Genomic DNA, 14,135 nt, shown 5'->3' with positions numbered 1-14,135 from the left:
TGGGGTTGGACTGGAGTATCATTGGCCTCCTGTGTCATCTTTACAACACCAGCTTGGACTCAATCCACCTGCTAGATTAAAGTTGTTATAACTGGATTAAAAATTGGTTACCATATGATATTACCTGAGAGAGGCATTTTATCTGCCCTTCCATGATCCAGAGTAACTTTCTTTTCTTCTTAATTGCTCAGTCTCTAAAAGATGTAGATGATTGTGAAGGAGTTTTACCTAAAGGAGAGTCGAGTAAAGCCAGGAAAACTCCTGACACAGAAGTGGATGTAGCACCAGATGGTGATGAAGATGAAGGCATTGAGGAAGAGGAGGAGGAATGTTTGGGTATGGTTTTTTAAGTCTTAAACTTGTAAAAATCACTGTCTGTAGAAGCAGCCATGGAAGAACAGTGACTTTTACGGGTTGATTTCCTAAAATGGGAAGGTACAGCTTGCCTGGATTTCTAAGGGGAACTTAGACTGTCAAGATGAAAAAACAGAGGTGTGCTTGGCAAGAGAGAATGAAGTTCTGCCGTGGTCAGCTGATGTCTGCTTCATGGGAGTAAAACTGACATGGGGGTGTGGGGGACCTGCTCAGATCACAGCACAGGGGAGGTGACACCTTCCCCTGTCTGCCTGTTGCTCTTCTCCTGTTGCTGCTGAGTGGCAGAATTCCAAAATTGTGCCTTGGGGGTGATTTTTGACTTGTTTTGGGGTTGTCCCTGTTGGAGACAAATGAAAGTGGGGAAAGCAGACGAAATGCAAGGACGAACACGCCTTGACTGGCTTGGATGAACCTGTTCTAGATGATGCAGTTAGGCACTGCAGTCCTATTGCTTTATCTCATTAATGAAGCCATATGTTCTCCTCCTTATGTGGGGTCTCTGAGGAGCCTCTCTACTTTTTTAATCCTTCATTTCAGCCTGAAAATATCTAGAATTTGTCTTTCTTTTCACTGGAATTGCCCAGATTCTAACCCCTGGCTGTCTAACCCACGAACTGTGAGCTGTCTGTTGTTTGTGGAGACAGCGCTTTATCTTTCTAAAATTTAATCCCAAATGAGTGTTTTCTCCTCTCTCCCACTAAAGATCCACTGCTACCAGAGCCTGGAGAAAGCCACGTCCAGTGTCTGAAGACCTATTTTGGGCATTCTTCATTTAAACCGTGAGTATATTTTCTGTTAAAGTGGACACTCTGGGGTATAGGTTCTTGCCCTTCCTTCAGCCTGGATGATGTTTTTGTTACTGCTCACTTGAAAAAAATGGCAACAAACAAATCCAGGTGTTGTTCACACTCTGTGTTGGAGATAAGTGATCCACAAGCACTGTGAAAACTGCAGGTGTTATTTGTCATCTCCTGTGAGTGTCTGCTTCAAGTGCTGCTTGCCTGAGTCCTGTTAGAGATCCTCACTCTGGCACTCATGGTCCTGCCTGCAGTATTTGGAGTGTCTTGAGTGCTGCAGCGTGCAAGGACAGCCCTCTGAGGCAGCCTCAAGGGCCTCTTTAACCCACAGTTCCACAGAATATGCAGTTTCATACAATTTACTTGTTATCTGTGATGGCCAAAATCAAATACTCGCCTTTGTTTAATTTAAAGGGTCCAGTGGAAAGTGATCAATTCTCTTTTGGAAGACAGAAGAGATAATCTTGTTGTCATGGCAACTGGTGAGTTACCACTGCATCCTAAGAAACAATAGAAAGCTGTTCCCTTTTGTGGGGAGAGCAGTACAACAAACATGGCTTGGTTTTTTGGGGTGTTAGAATTGTTTCTTGTAGCTGCATAGAAAGCATGATGTCTCTTGTGCTTTTTTCCCCTCTCAGGCTATGGAAAAAGCTTGTGCTACCAATTTCCTCCTGTTTACACTGGACACACAGGAGTTGTCATCTGCCCCCTCATCTCCCTGATGGAGGACCAGGTGCTGCAGCTGACGTAAGTGACGTGGTGGCAGTGCCAGGCTGATGCTGGACTGCCCATGGACACACCTGGGTCCTGCCTGTGGCCTTCCTGGGTGTCTCCCACTTGCAGCAGGCTGTTTTTGTGTCAGCTGCAGGGCATGTGTTTCTCAAGGAGCACACACAGCCCCTGTCAGCAGTCTCAGATCCCTGAATTTGCCATATAGGTGAACCAGGGCTGAGGCTGCAAAAGGATGGATGTTGGTGAGAGGATTCTGAAGGCACTTATTTCTGGATTCACAGGCCTTTTGTGCCCACACTGAAGTGATGGGGGAGCTGTTTGAGGCTGTCAGACTTGTGTCAAAGTTTGGTAGGGCTTGCTTTGGGTCTGAGGAGTGACATCTGAACCTGGAATAGCTGGAAGCTATAGGCAATCCAGATCAAAGCTGCAGCACAGGCTTTCAAGAGGGACAGTGTAGTAGGTCTCCTAACACCTGGCCTCTTCACTTCTTCAGACATCTGAGGGGGGAACTTCTGGGTGACACCAAATCACTCAGATGTGTGGGTTTTAGGTGTTGTCAAGATTAATCTTTGATTTTTTAATAGCTGATAATGCTTTCCCCACATGTCTTCACTTCCTATTGTAAGAGCTATTCACTTCTGACACTTTTGCACTGAAGCTGTGGGACTCACGCTGAGTTGTGTGGTTCATTCCTGCTTTGTCCATCTTGGGAAGAAGAGTTTTTTTGTGAGAGAGGGGAAATGAAGTTGTTTTGAAGTGAAGAACATCAATTAGATGTGTTGTTTTCTGCTGCACGTCATGGCTGTGTGCAGATGAATGGCTGGACTGCCTAAGCTCCTTGACTATTACTCAGCAGGGTGTCTGTGTGACTTTTCCACTGCTTTCCTCAGTGGAAGGGCTTTAATCACTGCCTTCCCAGTGGGTCATTCATTTTGGAGGCCAAGGAGACTGAATCTCTCAGAACTGCAGCACTTTGTCTGTCAGTCTGTCTGCAGTTTGGAATGAGCAGCTGTGGAAACCGAGGGCTCTGGGACAGTGCTGCAAATCACCAAGTTAAGAGGTAAAATATCAGTTGGTTGGGCTGGTAATTATTATGTCATTAAACACCAGCCACCTGATTTAAAATTAGCAGATGCAACATCAGTAGCTCACAAATGATTGAACAAGGTGAAAAAAAGTAGGCTAGCAAGGCTTACATCCAAATGTGAGGAACTGCTGCAGTGAAGAGTTAAAGAAAATATGTTTAGCATATTCTTTTGTTATTTAAGCTTTTTTAAGTACTTGTGAACTTAGGCAAAGAAAATGGCCTTCCTTTCTCTGATTCCTACTAATCTAGTGTGTGTCTTGTGGAGACTGCTGGAGGGGAAGTGGAAGAGTGTTTGGGTGGCAGGAAGAGCCATGCAGCACTCTTGCTTTTTCAAAAGGTGTTTCACACAAAGATCCTTGAAGGAAGTAATCTCTGACCTCACAGCTTGAACTTCCTTTAGAAATGCTGGCACAGGCTGGAAGCTAAAGCTTGAAGAGTGAGTCTGTTCATGACTGTGCTTTTTTATTTCTGCAGAATGACAGGGATTCCAGCTTGCTTCCTTAGTTCTGCTCAGTCAAAACAGGTCAAGGATTCCATCAGAGGGTGAGTTGTAGCCAAGCTTTCTGGTACTCTGGGCTGTGACATAGGGGTGTTGGAGGGGTAGGAGGTCTCCCTGCTCCATCACCACTGAAACTCCTGGTTCAGGCCCAGCCCTGGGACCTGGCACTCAAGATATTGTTTGCATTCACTCAGGCTGAGTGTGTGAGAGGCTACAGCCACCCTCCTGTGCTTTTGGGCTGGGGAGATGGAAGTTACCGACTCAGCTGTGTTCTGATTTACACCTGATTTTTAGTCAGGTTTTAGACCTGTATCTGTCAGCAGCACAACAGTCCCTTCTTATTCTAAAGGCTGGCAAATCTGGTTTTCCTATTCCTGTAATGCCTCACTTTTCCTGTGGTTCTGAAATGTTTTCTGTGGTCTTCACTTAATTTTTCTTGTTTGCCATCAGAAATCTGTTCTCAAATTGTTTTTCAATCATGACTTTATTTAATTGTCTGGGGTCTTCTCTTCTGTGTCAGTGTATTTTCTCCTGGTCTTTCAGGGGTCAGTACAGAGTTATATACATGACTCCAGAGTTCTGTTCAGGGAACTTAGAGTTACTTCAGGACCTCAACCAAACTGTTGGTAAGTTGGAGGTAAGACTGTGGGTGGGTTGCCAGGCAGCATAAACTGATGATTATGTTGAAGCCTTTTTGGGAATTGGAGACTTCTTACCCGTTTCTTGGAGAGAGTAGTGACACCATTTATTCCCATTCATCACACAAGATTCTGTTACTGATGAAAAAAATATGTGGGTGTTTGTCCATCAGGCTTGGTGTTAGAATCCAGGAAATATAACAAATGACATCTGTAATTCTTTCCTGTGACTGTGATTGAGAAGCGGCAAGTGGGAAAAGATCCTGTTGGAGCTAGCTGGAGATTTTGACCCGTGTGAAGGATCTTGGATATCTGGAGCTTGGATTGTGGTGGGGGGAGACTGTAAAAGCTCCTGGGCCTTTCTTATGAAAGAGGCCTTAAAGGTGGTGCAGCAGAATGCATTCCAAGAAGAAAAACCAAAGCGCTGCTGGTGGCCTCTCAGGAAAGCTAGAGCTTGCTGTGCTGTGATTTGTCCCCCAGGTATCACCCTCATAGCTGTGGACGAAGCTCACTGCATCTCCGAGTGGGGCCATGACTTCAGGAGCTCCTTCAGAAATTTAGGCATGTTAAAGAAGGTTCTGCCATTGGTGAGGTTTGCCTGTATTGGGTTTCTGATACAAGAAGAGGGGTTTTTGTGGTAGCTTGGAAATACCAGCCTCTTAATGTCGTGCTCTGGGTGTACTGACTGTGCTGGTTGGGAGTCGGAGCATCCTTGTCAGTGACTGGGCTCTGTAGATATTTTCTCAGTGTTTAAACCAAGGGTGTTCTGAACTTGGACTACCAGAAACTTAGAAAATTTAAATTGCTTTAAATCCCTATGCTGAGGAAGATGATGTTCCCTAAGCTTTTGGTTTCATATTGGAGCATTTTGTCTTACCTGACCAAGTAACTCGTAGGAGCATGCCACTGATTTCTAGACACTCCTCAAGCACTTAATGCATGAGCTTAGAAATGTAGACCTGAACTTAACATGCTTTTATTGCCAGTGTCATCCTATGCTCCCTAAATTTAGCTAATCACATCAGTGAATTACTGTGGACTTGTGGAAGATACATTCAGAATAAAACTTTGTATTTCAAGTGTTCTGTTCCTGTCTGCGTTCTCAAGAGCTTTGGTCTAAAAATGTTCAAGAAGCTCAATATTAACTATATTTTTCAAATGACTGAACTTATCCAATGATCAACACATTCAAGTGCCTCTTGAGGTTCTGTATGAGTAGACTCTTGAAGTTTTTGTTGTAAAAAATTATCAGTGAGAGGTCATGAATGTTATTCTACATCTACATTTGCAGGTCCCCATTATTGCTTTGACTGCAACTGCCAGTCCCTCGATCAGAGAGGACATAGTGAAATGCCTGGACCTGAGGAATCCCCAGGTCACCTGTACCAGTTTTGACAGACCTAACCTGTACCTGGAAGTTGGACAGCGAAGTGGAGACATTTGTAGGGATTTGAAGCAGTTCCTAATTAGGAAAGGAAGGTAAGGATTTAAGCCTGGTTTTGATTCCTCAGATGTGTTTTTTACAGGCAAGTGGGGTTTTTTTATTCTGTATCTTTAGATGTTGTTGTTGTGATTTTCAGCAGTTCTGTGTATGAGTTTGAAGGCCCCACTATCATCTACTGTCCTACAAGAAAGGCCACTGAGCAGGTGGTGTGTGCACTGAATAAACTCAACGTGGCCTGTGGTACCTACCATGCTGGCATGGGGAGCAAGCAGAGGAGAGACACTCACTACCAGTTCATGAGGGATGAAATTCAGGTACTCTTAGGTCCTATTTAGAATTGCGGAGTTTTCGTGGAAGAAAATTTTGGAATATCAACCTGTGTTCTGCATGTTCCTCACTCAGAATTCGGTCTGCAGTTCTGGGTGACAAAATTGCTGGTCTGTGCTGACAGGAATAAAATTCCTGGCTTATCTTTGGAGTTTCTCTAGTAATTCCCTTAAAAATGCATGGTATCCAAGGAAAATGGAGGTAGCTGGAACAAGAGCACAACTTGTGTGAGCTGCTGCTTTCTGGAGGAGTAGAGATATGCTGGGACTGCTTGTGTTCCTTTTCATGACCTGTTTTGTGCCAGTTGAGAATAGGTACTTGAAAGCACTCCTGCATTTGCCATCATCCCTCTCATGGTTATGATCCTATGGCTGTGCTCTGGCCAAACTCAGCACCGTGGGTCTGAAGCTGCTGCAGTTCAGGCTGGATCTGAGGATCAAGACCTCACCCAGCACGTGAGGATTAAGCCAGGCCCGTTCTTTGGGATCACCCAAAGGCACATGGCTGATGTTTTGCAGTGCGTTGTGGCCACGGTGGCCTTCGGCATGGGTATCAATAAGGCCGACATCCGGCTGGTGATCCACTACGGCGCCCCCAAGGAGATGGAATCCTATTACCAGGAAATGGGGAGAGCCGGGCGCGACGGCCTTCCCGCGGCCTGCCACGTCCTCTGGGCTGCCACAGACCTAGTCTCTAACAGGTACAGCTCTGGACACAGCCCTTCTCTCCTTCCTCAGGGCCTTTTGCCATGGCTCTCTGCAGTTCAGTAGCCCGTGGGCTTGGAAGAACCTCTCTGTCTCTCTCCTGTTCTATCCTCTTTGGGATAATGTTTGGAAGAACATGAAGTGCTCTCCTGAGTATGCCCGGTGGTGGGGAAGCCCGCAGGCAGCTTGGGTCTGGTTTTAGTAGGATATTTTTTCTAGCTCTTCCTGGAAAATAGGAGGGCATTGTCTGGCATATTTCATGTTTTCATTTTCCTAGTGATCAACATTTAAGGCTGTGCATTTTTTGCTTCTGTCTCAGACACCTCCTGGGCGAGATCCGCAATGAGGAATTCCGGCTGTACAAGCTGAAGATGTTGGCAAAGATGGAGAAGTACCTGGTGTCCAATGACTGCAGGAGGAAGTGAGTGCTGGAGTCTATTTAGTGCTTTGTCACTGCAGGCAGCTTTGGTAAGAGCTGCAGGGACTCAAGCACAGCTGGGGGCTGTAACCAGAAGGCAGCTCAGACTCACAATTTGTTCTCCAAGCACAGAACATTCCATTCTATATTAATAAGCAGTATCAAAAGTACATCCTTCAGCACATTTACACATTTCCTTGTTTGCTTATTTTTGAAAAATACTTTTTCTTTAGAGGAATCAAGGCTAAATAATTGGTTCCCCAGTGAATTAATTAATGATGCTGATTTCGACTCCATTTTCTGCAATAAATTTCACCTGTAAATTCTTGGTCTTCTATTGAATTCTTTTTGTTCCCTTGGGTAGAATCATCCTGTCTCATTTTGAAGACAGACAACTCCGAAAGGTTTCCTCTGGCATCATGGGCACAGAAGAATGCTGTGATAATTGCAGGTCCAGGTAAGTTTCTTCCCTGAAGGCTGATCCTAGAGGTTATATTCTCTCAGCCTGACTTACAAGGCAAATTATCTAAAAGAATTGACATTCATGCATCTGATCTTGCAGCTGTTCAGCCTGAGGTTTATTTTTGAACATCTCTCTAACCTTTTCCAGTGAGTTGAGCAAACTGTGATAAGCTCCAAATGAGGCTGTGGGAAAGCCTGGAAGCAGAGCAGGATCACAGTTCTTAAAAGGGGTTTAGAGCAACACTCAGTGAAAAACACTTACATTCATCAGTTTAAGCTCTGTTAGGTAATTAATCCCAGAAGACAACACTTGCAAATACTGTGTGGTACCAGGTGTCTAAGGCTAAATTGCCCCAGTGTTCAGGGAGTTGTTCTCCTGTGCTGACATGTGCTCTTTTAACCTTGCTAATAATCTCATGCATGTGCTGTGGGAGACTCAGGAGGCTGATAGTCACAGAGGCATGAGCAGAAACACCTTTGTCACTTTCCTTCTGTAGTTGGAATAAAGCTTTCCCTGAAGTTGCATTGAAGCATTCCTTGCTCTTGCTGTTAGCCTGCTGCTTTGTGACCCCAGGCAAGGTGCTAGGCTGTGGTGATTTCTGGAGAAGTGTTACCAATTTAGCTACTGTATTTCTGTATCTCAAGGATTAGGACACCTTTGCCTGGCCTCTACTACAACTAAGTCTAAAAAAATTTACAAGACTATAATTGCCCTATTTACAGTCACCTTGCAGTGCTTATTAAGAGCCAGGTAGTGAATTTGTATTGCAGAACTGAGATCACTTGAAATAGATAATTTTCTTTTTTTTTTCCTTAGAAGTGGTTTGTGCCAGTAATTTTTCGGTGCATTCTTTCAGTCAGTAAGAAATTCATTAACAAACCTTATATAGCCTTTAGTGGGGTTGCTCTTTACTTCTTTTTGTTTTTTCTTTGTTTTTAAAGAAACAGGAAAGTTTTCAAGTGTGGCTAAAGAAATACTGTGCATGGCCAAACCAATACAAATATTTAAATATTGAATTTCAAAGTTTGCTGAGACAATGCTCTTAACTGCAGGTGTGGTGGAGAACTTAATGTAGGGTTGGGGAGTTGTCTGAGAATTTACATGGATAGAAACATAAATGTGTCTTGAAGTTACCTTGATGCAAACAATTGAATGTATTTAAATGTATGAAACTAGGACTGACATTGGAGACTAAGCACAAGTAATCCCTTGTGGTTATTTCATTTAATTATTTAATTAATCACTGGGTTGACAGTATTTGGAGCAAGGGAGAGGGGGCTTGGGTTGTTTGTGTTAAGCTTGGCTTCCTTTGTGCCTTCCAGCGGCTCCTGCCTTGCAGTCCCCAGTGACTTTGAGGGCGGATTGCAGGACTTTGGGAAGCAAGCACACCAGCTGCTGTCTGCAGTGATTGCCCTGGATGAGAAGTTTGGGACCAGAATGCCAATTCTGCTCCTTCGAGGGTCTGTAAGTGATGGGGCAGCTCCTTGTGTGTGTTCTGAGGGGAGGGGCTGTGACAGTGTCCCTCTTGATTGACCTGTCAGTCAGTACATGCATATGCATAACTTCCATGTGTGTGTCCCCTTTTTCTTGGAGAGATGGAGGTTTGTGTAGAGAGGCAATCTTGACTTTGTGAAGTTGCTCAGCTCCACTCCCCATGCAACAAGCAAGATGACTGTCCTCTAACTTTTTGTGAAAATGCCCAATTTTTATTATCTTGCAAGGAACAGCCTTTTCAAAATTAAGGATAAACATCTTGGCTCAATTAGCTAGCTCATATTTGAATAAAGGAAAGGATGGCTTCCACTGTAGCTGTCTGACTGTGCTGCTGTCTGACTTGGAGTACTGAAGTAGGGTACCAGAGTAAATGTAAATAACCATACACCTTTAAATTAAATTAAATTTAATTTAATTTTAATTGTTTTGAAATAGTAAGCAAGAAAGTACTTTTAATGCTTACAAACTGAAGAGACAAGAAATGAACTTGGCAGGAAGAATGGAATAGATCAGAGGAGGGTCCTCATTCACATACTGGGCTTTTGGTTTACTGATTGTGTTTGAAGCTTCCCTGTGCAAGGAATGGACAAATCTGACAGGTTCTTTCAAACCTTCCAGTGCTCCCAACGCTTGCCAGACCGGTACCGGAGGCACCCTCTCTTTGGCTGCGGAAAAGAGTGGCCAGAGAACTGGTGGAAACTGCTCTGCCAGCAGCTGATCATGGAAGGGTTCCTCAAAGAGGTCTCAGGCCAAGCCAACAAGTTTGCAACCATTTGTGTGCTCACCCAGAAGGTACTTTTGGTGGAGAAATGACCCACTGAGAGCTCCTCCTGAGTAAGCCACAGCTAAGCCATGGGGTTTATTTCTTACAGGGTAGGAATTGGCTGTCCAAAGATGGATCTGCCTCAAATCCAAGTCTTCTGTTACAGTCCAGTGAAGACCTTAATCTGCAGAGACCTTCTGCCAGGTAACTAGCACATGTGTTCTCTTGAATGCTTCTTTGCTAACATCAGATCTGTCTCTGAACCCTGCTTTTGGAGAAGGCAGGGTTGAACAGCAGGAAGCTTTGAGATCCTCAGTATTCTGGTTTTTTTTTCATGAAGAATGACGACTCTAATGATTAATCAAAAACTTTATTTGCCAAATACATCCTTGTACCAACTTGAAATCAGTTTATATAGCAAAATGTTATTTTTTGTTCACTATACAATGGAATTAAGGTATAATTAATTGCATTACAGCAGCAGGCGTTCGCCTCTGCTCTCCAGGCAGCGCTCCCCAGGCACAAAAGGAACAGCACAGTCACCAGGCAAGCAGGTCTGTACCAGTACAACCCTCCTGCTGTGTGATCCATCCTTGCTCATGTTAAAAAAAATCCAACTCAATTTACCACAAGTTAATGTTTTGTCAACAGCAAACTGGTTGAAAATATGGTAAATCAGCATTTGTCTTGTTCTTCTGGTTTTTCTTAGATATCTCTGTATGAGATGTTCTCCTGTTACAGAAAAGGTCAAACTCCTCCAAGAAGCACTAACATGGTTAACAGGTACAGTATTTGAAAATAAAATGGAATTAGCTAATTTTGATTGTGTTAATGTGGATACTGCTTGTCAGGGGATCATTAAAATGAGCATTTCCTTGTGCAATGGATGTGGAAATGTTTAATGCATTAAAAAAAGACAAGTACCTAAAACTTGCTGTACACTGAATTACATTTCAAAATATATTGTATTTACAAGATTTCACAGTTAACATCAGGGAACATGGAGGGCTCTGCCTTTCCACACTGGTCTGGAGAAGACTGAGACCAACCCTGAGGCTCCCTCAGGTCAAAAGAAATCAAATAACCTCTTGCAAAAAGCAGACCAAGTAATTTGTTTTCTGTGCTCATGTGCTGCTTCAGATCAAATGCACCTTGTATTTCTGAATGGATTCCTCCTTCAGGCCACCATTCTGGTGCTGGCAGGTGACAGGAAGAGGCTCTGTCATTTAGGTGAATTGTTGCCACTGCAGCCATGTGAAGGCAGATGATTTTAGGGGCAGTTAAAATCCAAACCAAAGTTACTTTGCACTGTGCTTAGCAAAGGAGTCTCTTGGTCCAACCTGGGTGCTAAGACATGTTTCAGTGTAATCCTGGCAGTCCAGTCAATGGTAGATGTCCCTGAGCTCGTGGAAGTCTGGATACTGCTGGTTGTACCCCAACTAGCTCCAGTCCTGCCTGGGTGCAGAGCTGGCAGAATAAGTTGGGCCTTAAACCAAGTCCCTGAATAAACTGATCTAAAGCAAGGCTTGCTTCACACTTGATTTTTTTGTTAGTGTTTCAGGGCGCTCACCACTGAAATCTCCTTTGAAGCCCCAAGGACCAGGTGTTCCATCCCGAGAAAAAGAACTAGAGGTGAGCTTTGCTGGGATTGGGAGGATATCTCTGAGTTGCAGTCAGCCTGTTCTGTGTTTGGGCAGATCTTAAAATTACTGAGTTGTTTCAGTCCCAGAATAGGGCTGAAATACACAAGGAGGGGTTAATGGATAGCAGGATTTTTGTGTGTTATTGGCAACATGAGGGAGGTAATAACTTTTGGTCTTGCAATAATTATACCTATGAGTGATGTAGAGCTGCTTCCTGAGAATTTGGCTCCTTCCTTCCCAGACTGCTCTGTATGGCAAGCTGCTGACTGCTAGACAGAAGGTAGCTAATGAGAAGGAAATTCCTCCAGCTGTCTTGGCAACCAATAAGATCCTGGTGGAGATGGCCCGGATAAGGTAAAGCCAGCATGCAGACATGTTGTACAGAGTGGGCAGCTTGCAAGCCAAGTCACAAATCCCTTTCCTGCTTCTGTTGGGGGAGTGGGGGCATCTGAAGTGCCTCCTCCAGCTACTAAAAGACAGTAATATTTTGGGCTTGTCTTATGTTGTTGCATTCCTCATCCTAAACCAGGCCTACGAACATCGAGAACCTGAAGAAAATTGATGGTGTGTCTGAAGCCAAATCCACCATGTTGATGCCTCTCCTGGCTGAAATTAAGGATTTCTGCCAAGCAAATGGTTTGCAGGTATGATGAACTCAAGTGTCTTCTCCTGGGCAGGAGCCTTAAGGATGGGGTTTGTTCTGCAGCTATTGGACTCCATGGAGTTGTCCTTCTGTTTCACAAAAAAAATACTTTGATTAAGCAAGGGGAACCAAAAGCATGTAGAGTTTTTTAGTTGCTTTCAGGGAGTCTATGTTGAGAAAGTTTAACTCAAATTGAGAAATGTCCCATGCAGACTGCATGCCACAGTTTTTTTTGATGGAATAGTTTCACATGGAATAAGGAATACCTAAAACAATTTGTTGGCCTGGCACTCTGTTCTGGCTGGTGTTCTTTTCCAAGTTCCTTGGATGATGCTATGTGGGTGTCCATCTGGATTTCCTCCTTGCTTTAATTTTCCCTCCTTTCTTTAGTTTGATTTTTGGTTTTTTTTAAGAACATGGAGTTGTGGGTCAATACCAGAATCATTCATCTCCAGAGATGAATGATTCTGTTAGTGTTACTTTGTCAGATAATGGGAGGGTGATCAGTGGGTTGTCACTGGGATACAATTAATTTAATTCTTCTTTATCTCACTCAGACCGATGCATTCCCCACATCTGAATCTAAGGTTCAGAAAGAAGCATCTCCCTCGAAGTGTGCTAGAGCCCTTTCTCCTTCAGAGGAGATCACGTATATCCTGTTCCAAGAGAAAAATTACTCTCTGGTAAGCCCTGGACCATGGAGGCTTTTGCTTTGCTGCCAACTGACAGCGGGGAGGCTTTGTCTAGAGGAGGGGGATGTGCAAGTTCTCTTAAATCCTCTGCACAGTGCTGGGTAGGTTGCTTTAAACCTCTGAGGCAGTACTTTTCCTGGGAAATGGCCGATCCTCTTACTGACCTCTGAAGTAGTGGTCTGGAAAACTGAGGTGGGATACAGTGGGTTTTTAATTCCACAGTAAGCGACTCAAGTTGCTTTGGCTTCTGCTTTGTCCCTCCCAAAAGTATGGATCAGGTGGTCCCCAAGGTGAAAGTGTAACTAAGGATGAATTAACAAGAAATAGCTGTACAATTATTAATGGGCAACTTGATGTTCTCTATCCACTAATCCTGATGAAAAGTATAGTGTGTGTATCCCTTGTGGAGAAATGAGTAGAAACTTGAAATGTGCTTTTTTGAAGAGTACAAGATTCCAGTTGGAACTTTGTCCTTGAGAAAAACAAATTTGGGTTAATCAAGTTTGAGATGCGTTTCTTCAAGGTGAATGTTTTAAGAGGAGAGAATTCATCCAACATGTGAAAATGAGGGGGAATTTGTTTTGGTGCTGTGATCCATGTTCTGCATGGATCTTCTGTGTTATGTGGGCCCAAGAGGTCAGGTGCACCTCAGCTCCTTTGTCTCAACTAAGTTCAAGGTGAAGTGTTGCACTCCAGCTGTGAAGTTTTGAGAGAGAAACACTTGACAAGCTGGAAAATGAGATGTCTGATAAGAGTAATGCGGTGTTTTGGGGAACTTTGCTCTGCCTTGGGCCGAAGTCTCTGGTTTATTTTCTTGGCCATGACGCTTCTGCCCTGTGAATCCCCTGTGCTTTTGTTTCTCCAGAGGGCCATAAGTGAGAGCAGATCTCTGCCCATTGCTGAGGTTGGCACTCACCTGTGCCAGGCCCTGGCAGCGGGCCGCACGGTGAGCCTGGAGCGAGCGGGTTTGACTCCTGCAGTGCAGCACACCATTAGGGACGTGATCCGCAGCCCTCCCATTCTCTCAGGTGAGTATCACTGGCCCTGCCTGCAGCTGCTCATCCCAGCTAGACCTCCATCAGTCCTGGAAGGAATACCCCTTTCCTTTCAGGATTCAGTTGTAAAATAACTTCATCGTGATCCATAACAATGGGGCAGACCTTGAAAAATTCTTTGACTTGGTTGTATGGCAATGATTTAGACATCCCTCTTAAATCTGGGTTTACGGAAATGTTTTGGGGAAAAGAAAAAACCTGACAAATTATTCTTTTAAGTACTGGCATCCTCAGAAAACATGCTGGGAAATTATCACATGACCTTACAAGTCAAATGCATACATTTTCATCTTGTTACCTTTTTCTATGCCTTTAATTCATCCTGTGCTTTAATGAGGTGCAATTAATTTTACAATATAGG

General features: G+C 44.0%; 1 protein-coding gene across 2 annotated transcripts in view; it reads left to right on the top strand.

Moving 5' to 3' along the window:
- WRN (WRN RecQ like helicase) overlaps window positions 1-14,135 on the top strand; it is a 28,064-nt gene that overhangs the window by 10,946 nt on the left and 2,983 nt on the right. For both annotated transcript variants that reach the window (XM_021531580.3, XM_077783073.1), the window contains exons 11-32: window positions 192-336; window positions 1,079-1,154; window positions 1,587-1,654; window positions 1,811-1,919; window positions 3,466-3,534; window positions 4,034-4,116; window positions 4,609-4,715; window positions 5,420-5,607; window positions 5,709-5,886; window positions 6,418-6,599; window positions 6,923-7,024; window positions 7,386-7,478; window positions 8,807-8,948; window positions 9,597-9,770; window positions 9,851-9,945; window positions 10,220-10,295; window positions 10,451-10,524; window positions 11,295-11,373; window positions 11,626-11,738; window positions 11,914-12,028; window positions 12,585-12,710; window positions 13,585-13,747. In XM_021531580.3, coding sequence (XP_021387255.2) covers window positions 192-336; window positions 1,079-1,154; window positions 1,587-1,654; window positions 1,811-1,919; window positions 3,466-3,534; window positions 4,034-4,116; window positions 4,609-4,715; window positions 5,420-5,607; window positions 5,709-5,886; window positions 6,418-6,599; window positions 6,923-7,024; window positions 7,386-7,478; window positions 8,807-8,948; window positions 9,597-9,770; window positions 9,851-9,945; window positions 10,220-10,295; window positions 10,451-10,524; window positions 11,295-11,373; window positions 11,626-11,738; window positions 11,914-12,028; window positions 12,585-12,710; window positions 13,585-13,747 — 2,557 coding nt within the window. The remainder of the gene's footprint in view (window positions 1-191; window positions 337-1,078; window positions 1,155-1,586; window positions 1,655-1,810; window positions 1,920-3,465; window positions 3,535-4,033; window positions 4,117-4,608; window positions 4,716-5,419; window positions 5,608-5,708; window positions 5,887-6,417; window positions 6,600-6,922; window positions 7,025-7,385; window positions 7,479-8,806; window positions 8,949-9,596; window positions 9,771-9,850; window positions 9,946-10,219; window positions 10,296-10,450; window positions 10,525-11,294; window positions 11,374-11,625; window positions 11,739-11,913; window positions 12,029-12,584; window positions 12,711-13,584; window positions 13,748-14,135) is intronic.

Source organism: Lonchura striata, chromosome 4, assembly GCF_046129695.1.
Source record: "Lonchura striata isolate bLonStr1 chromosome 4, bLonStr1.mat, whole genome shotgun sequence".
Lineage (NCBI taxonomy): Eukaryota > Metazoa > Chordata > Aves > Passeriformes > Estrildidae > Lonchura > Lonchura striata.
Note: the sequence above shows the minus strand (reverse complement) of the source record. Positions and strands in the feature narration are given on the sequence as shown.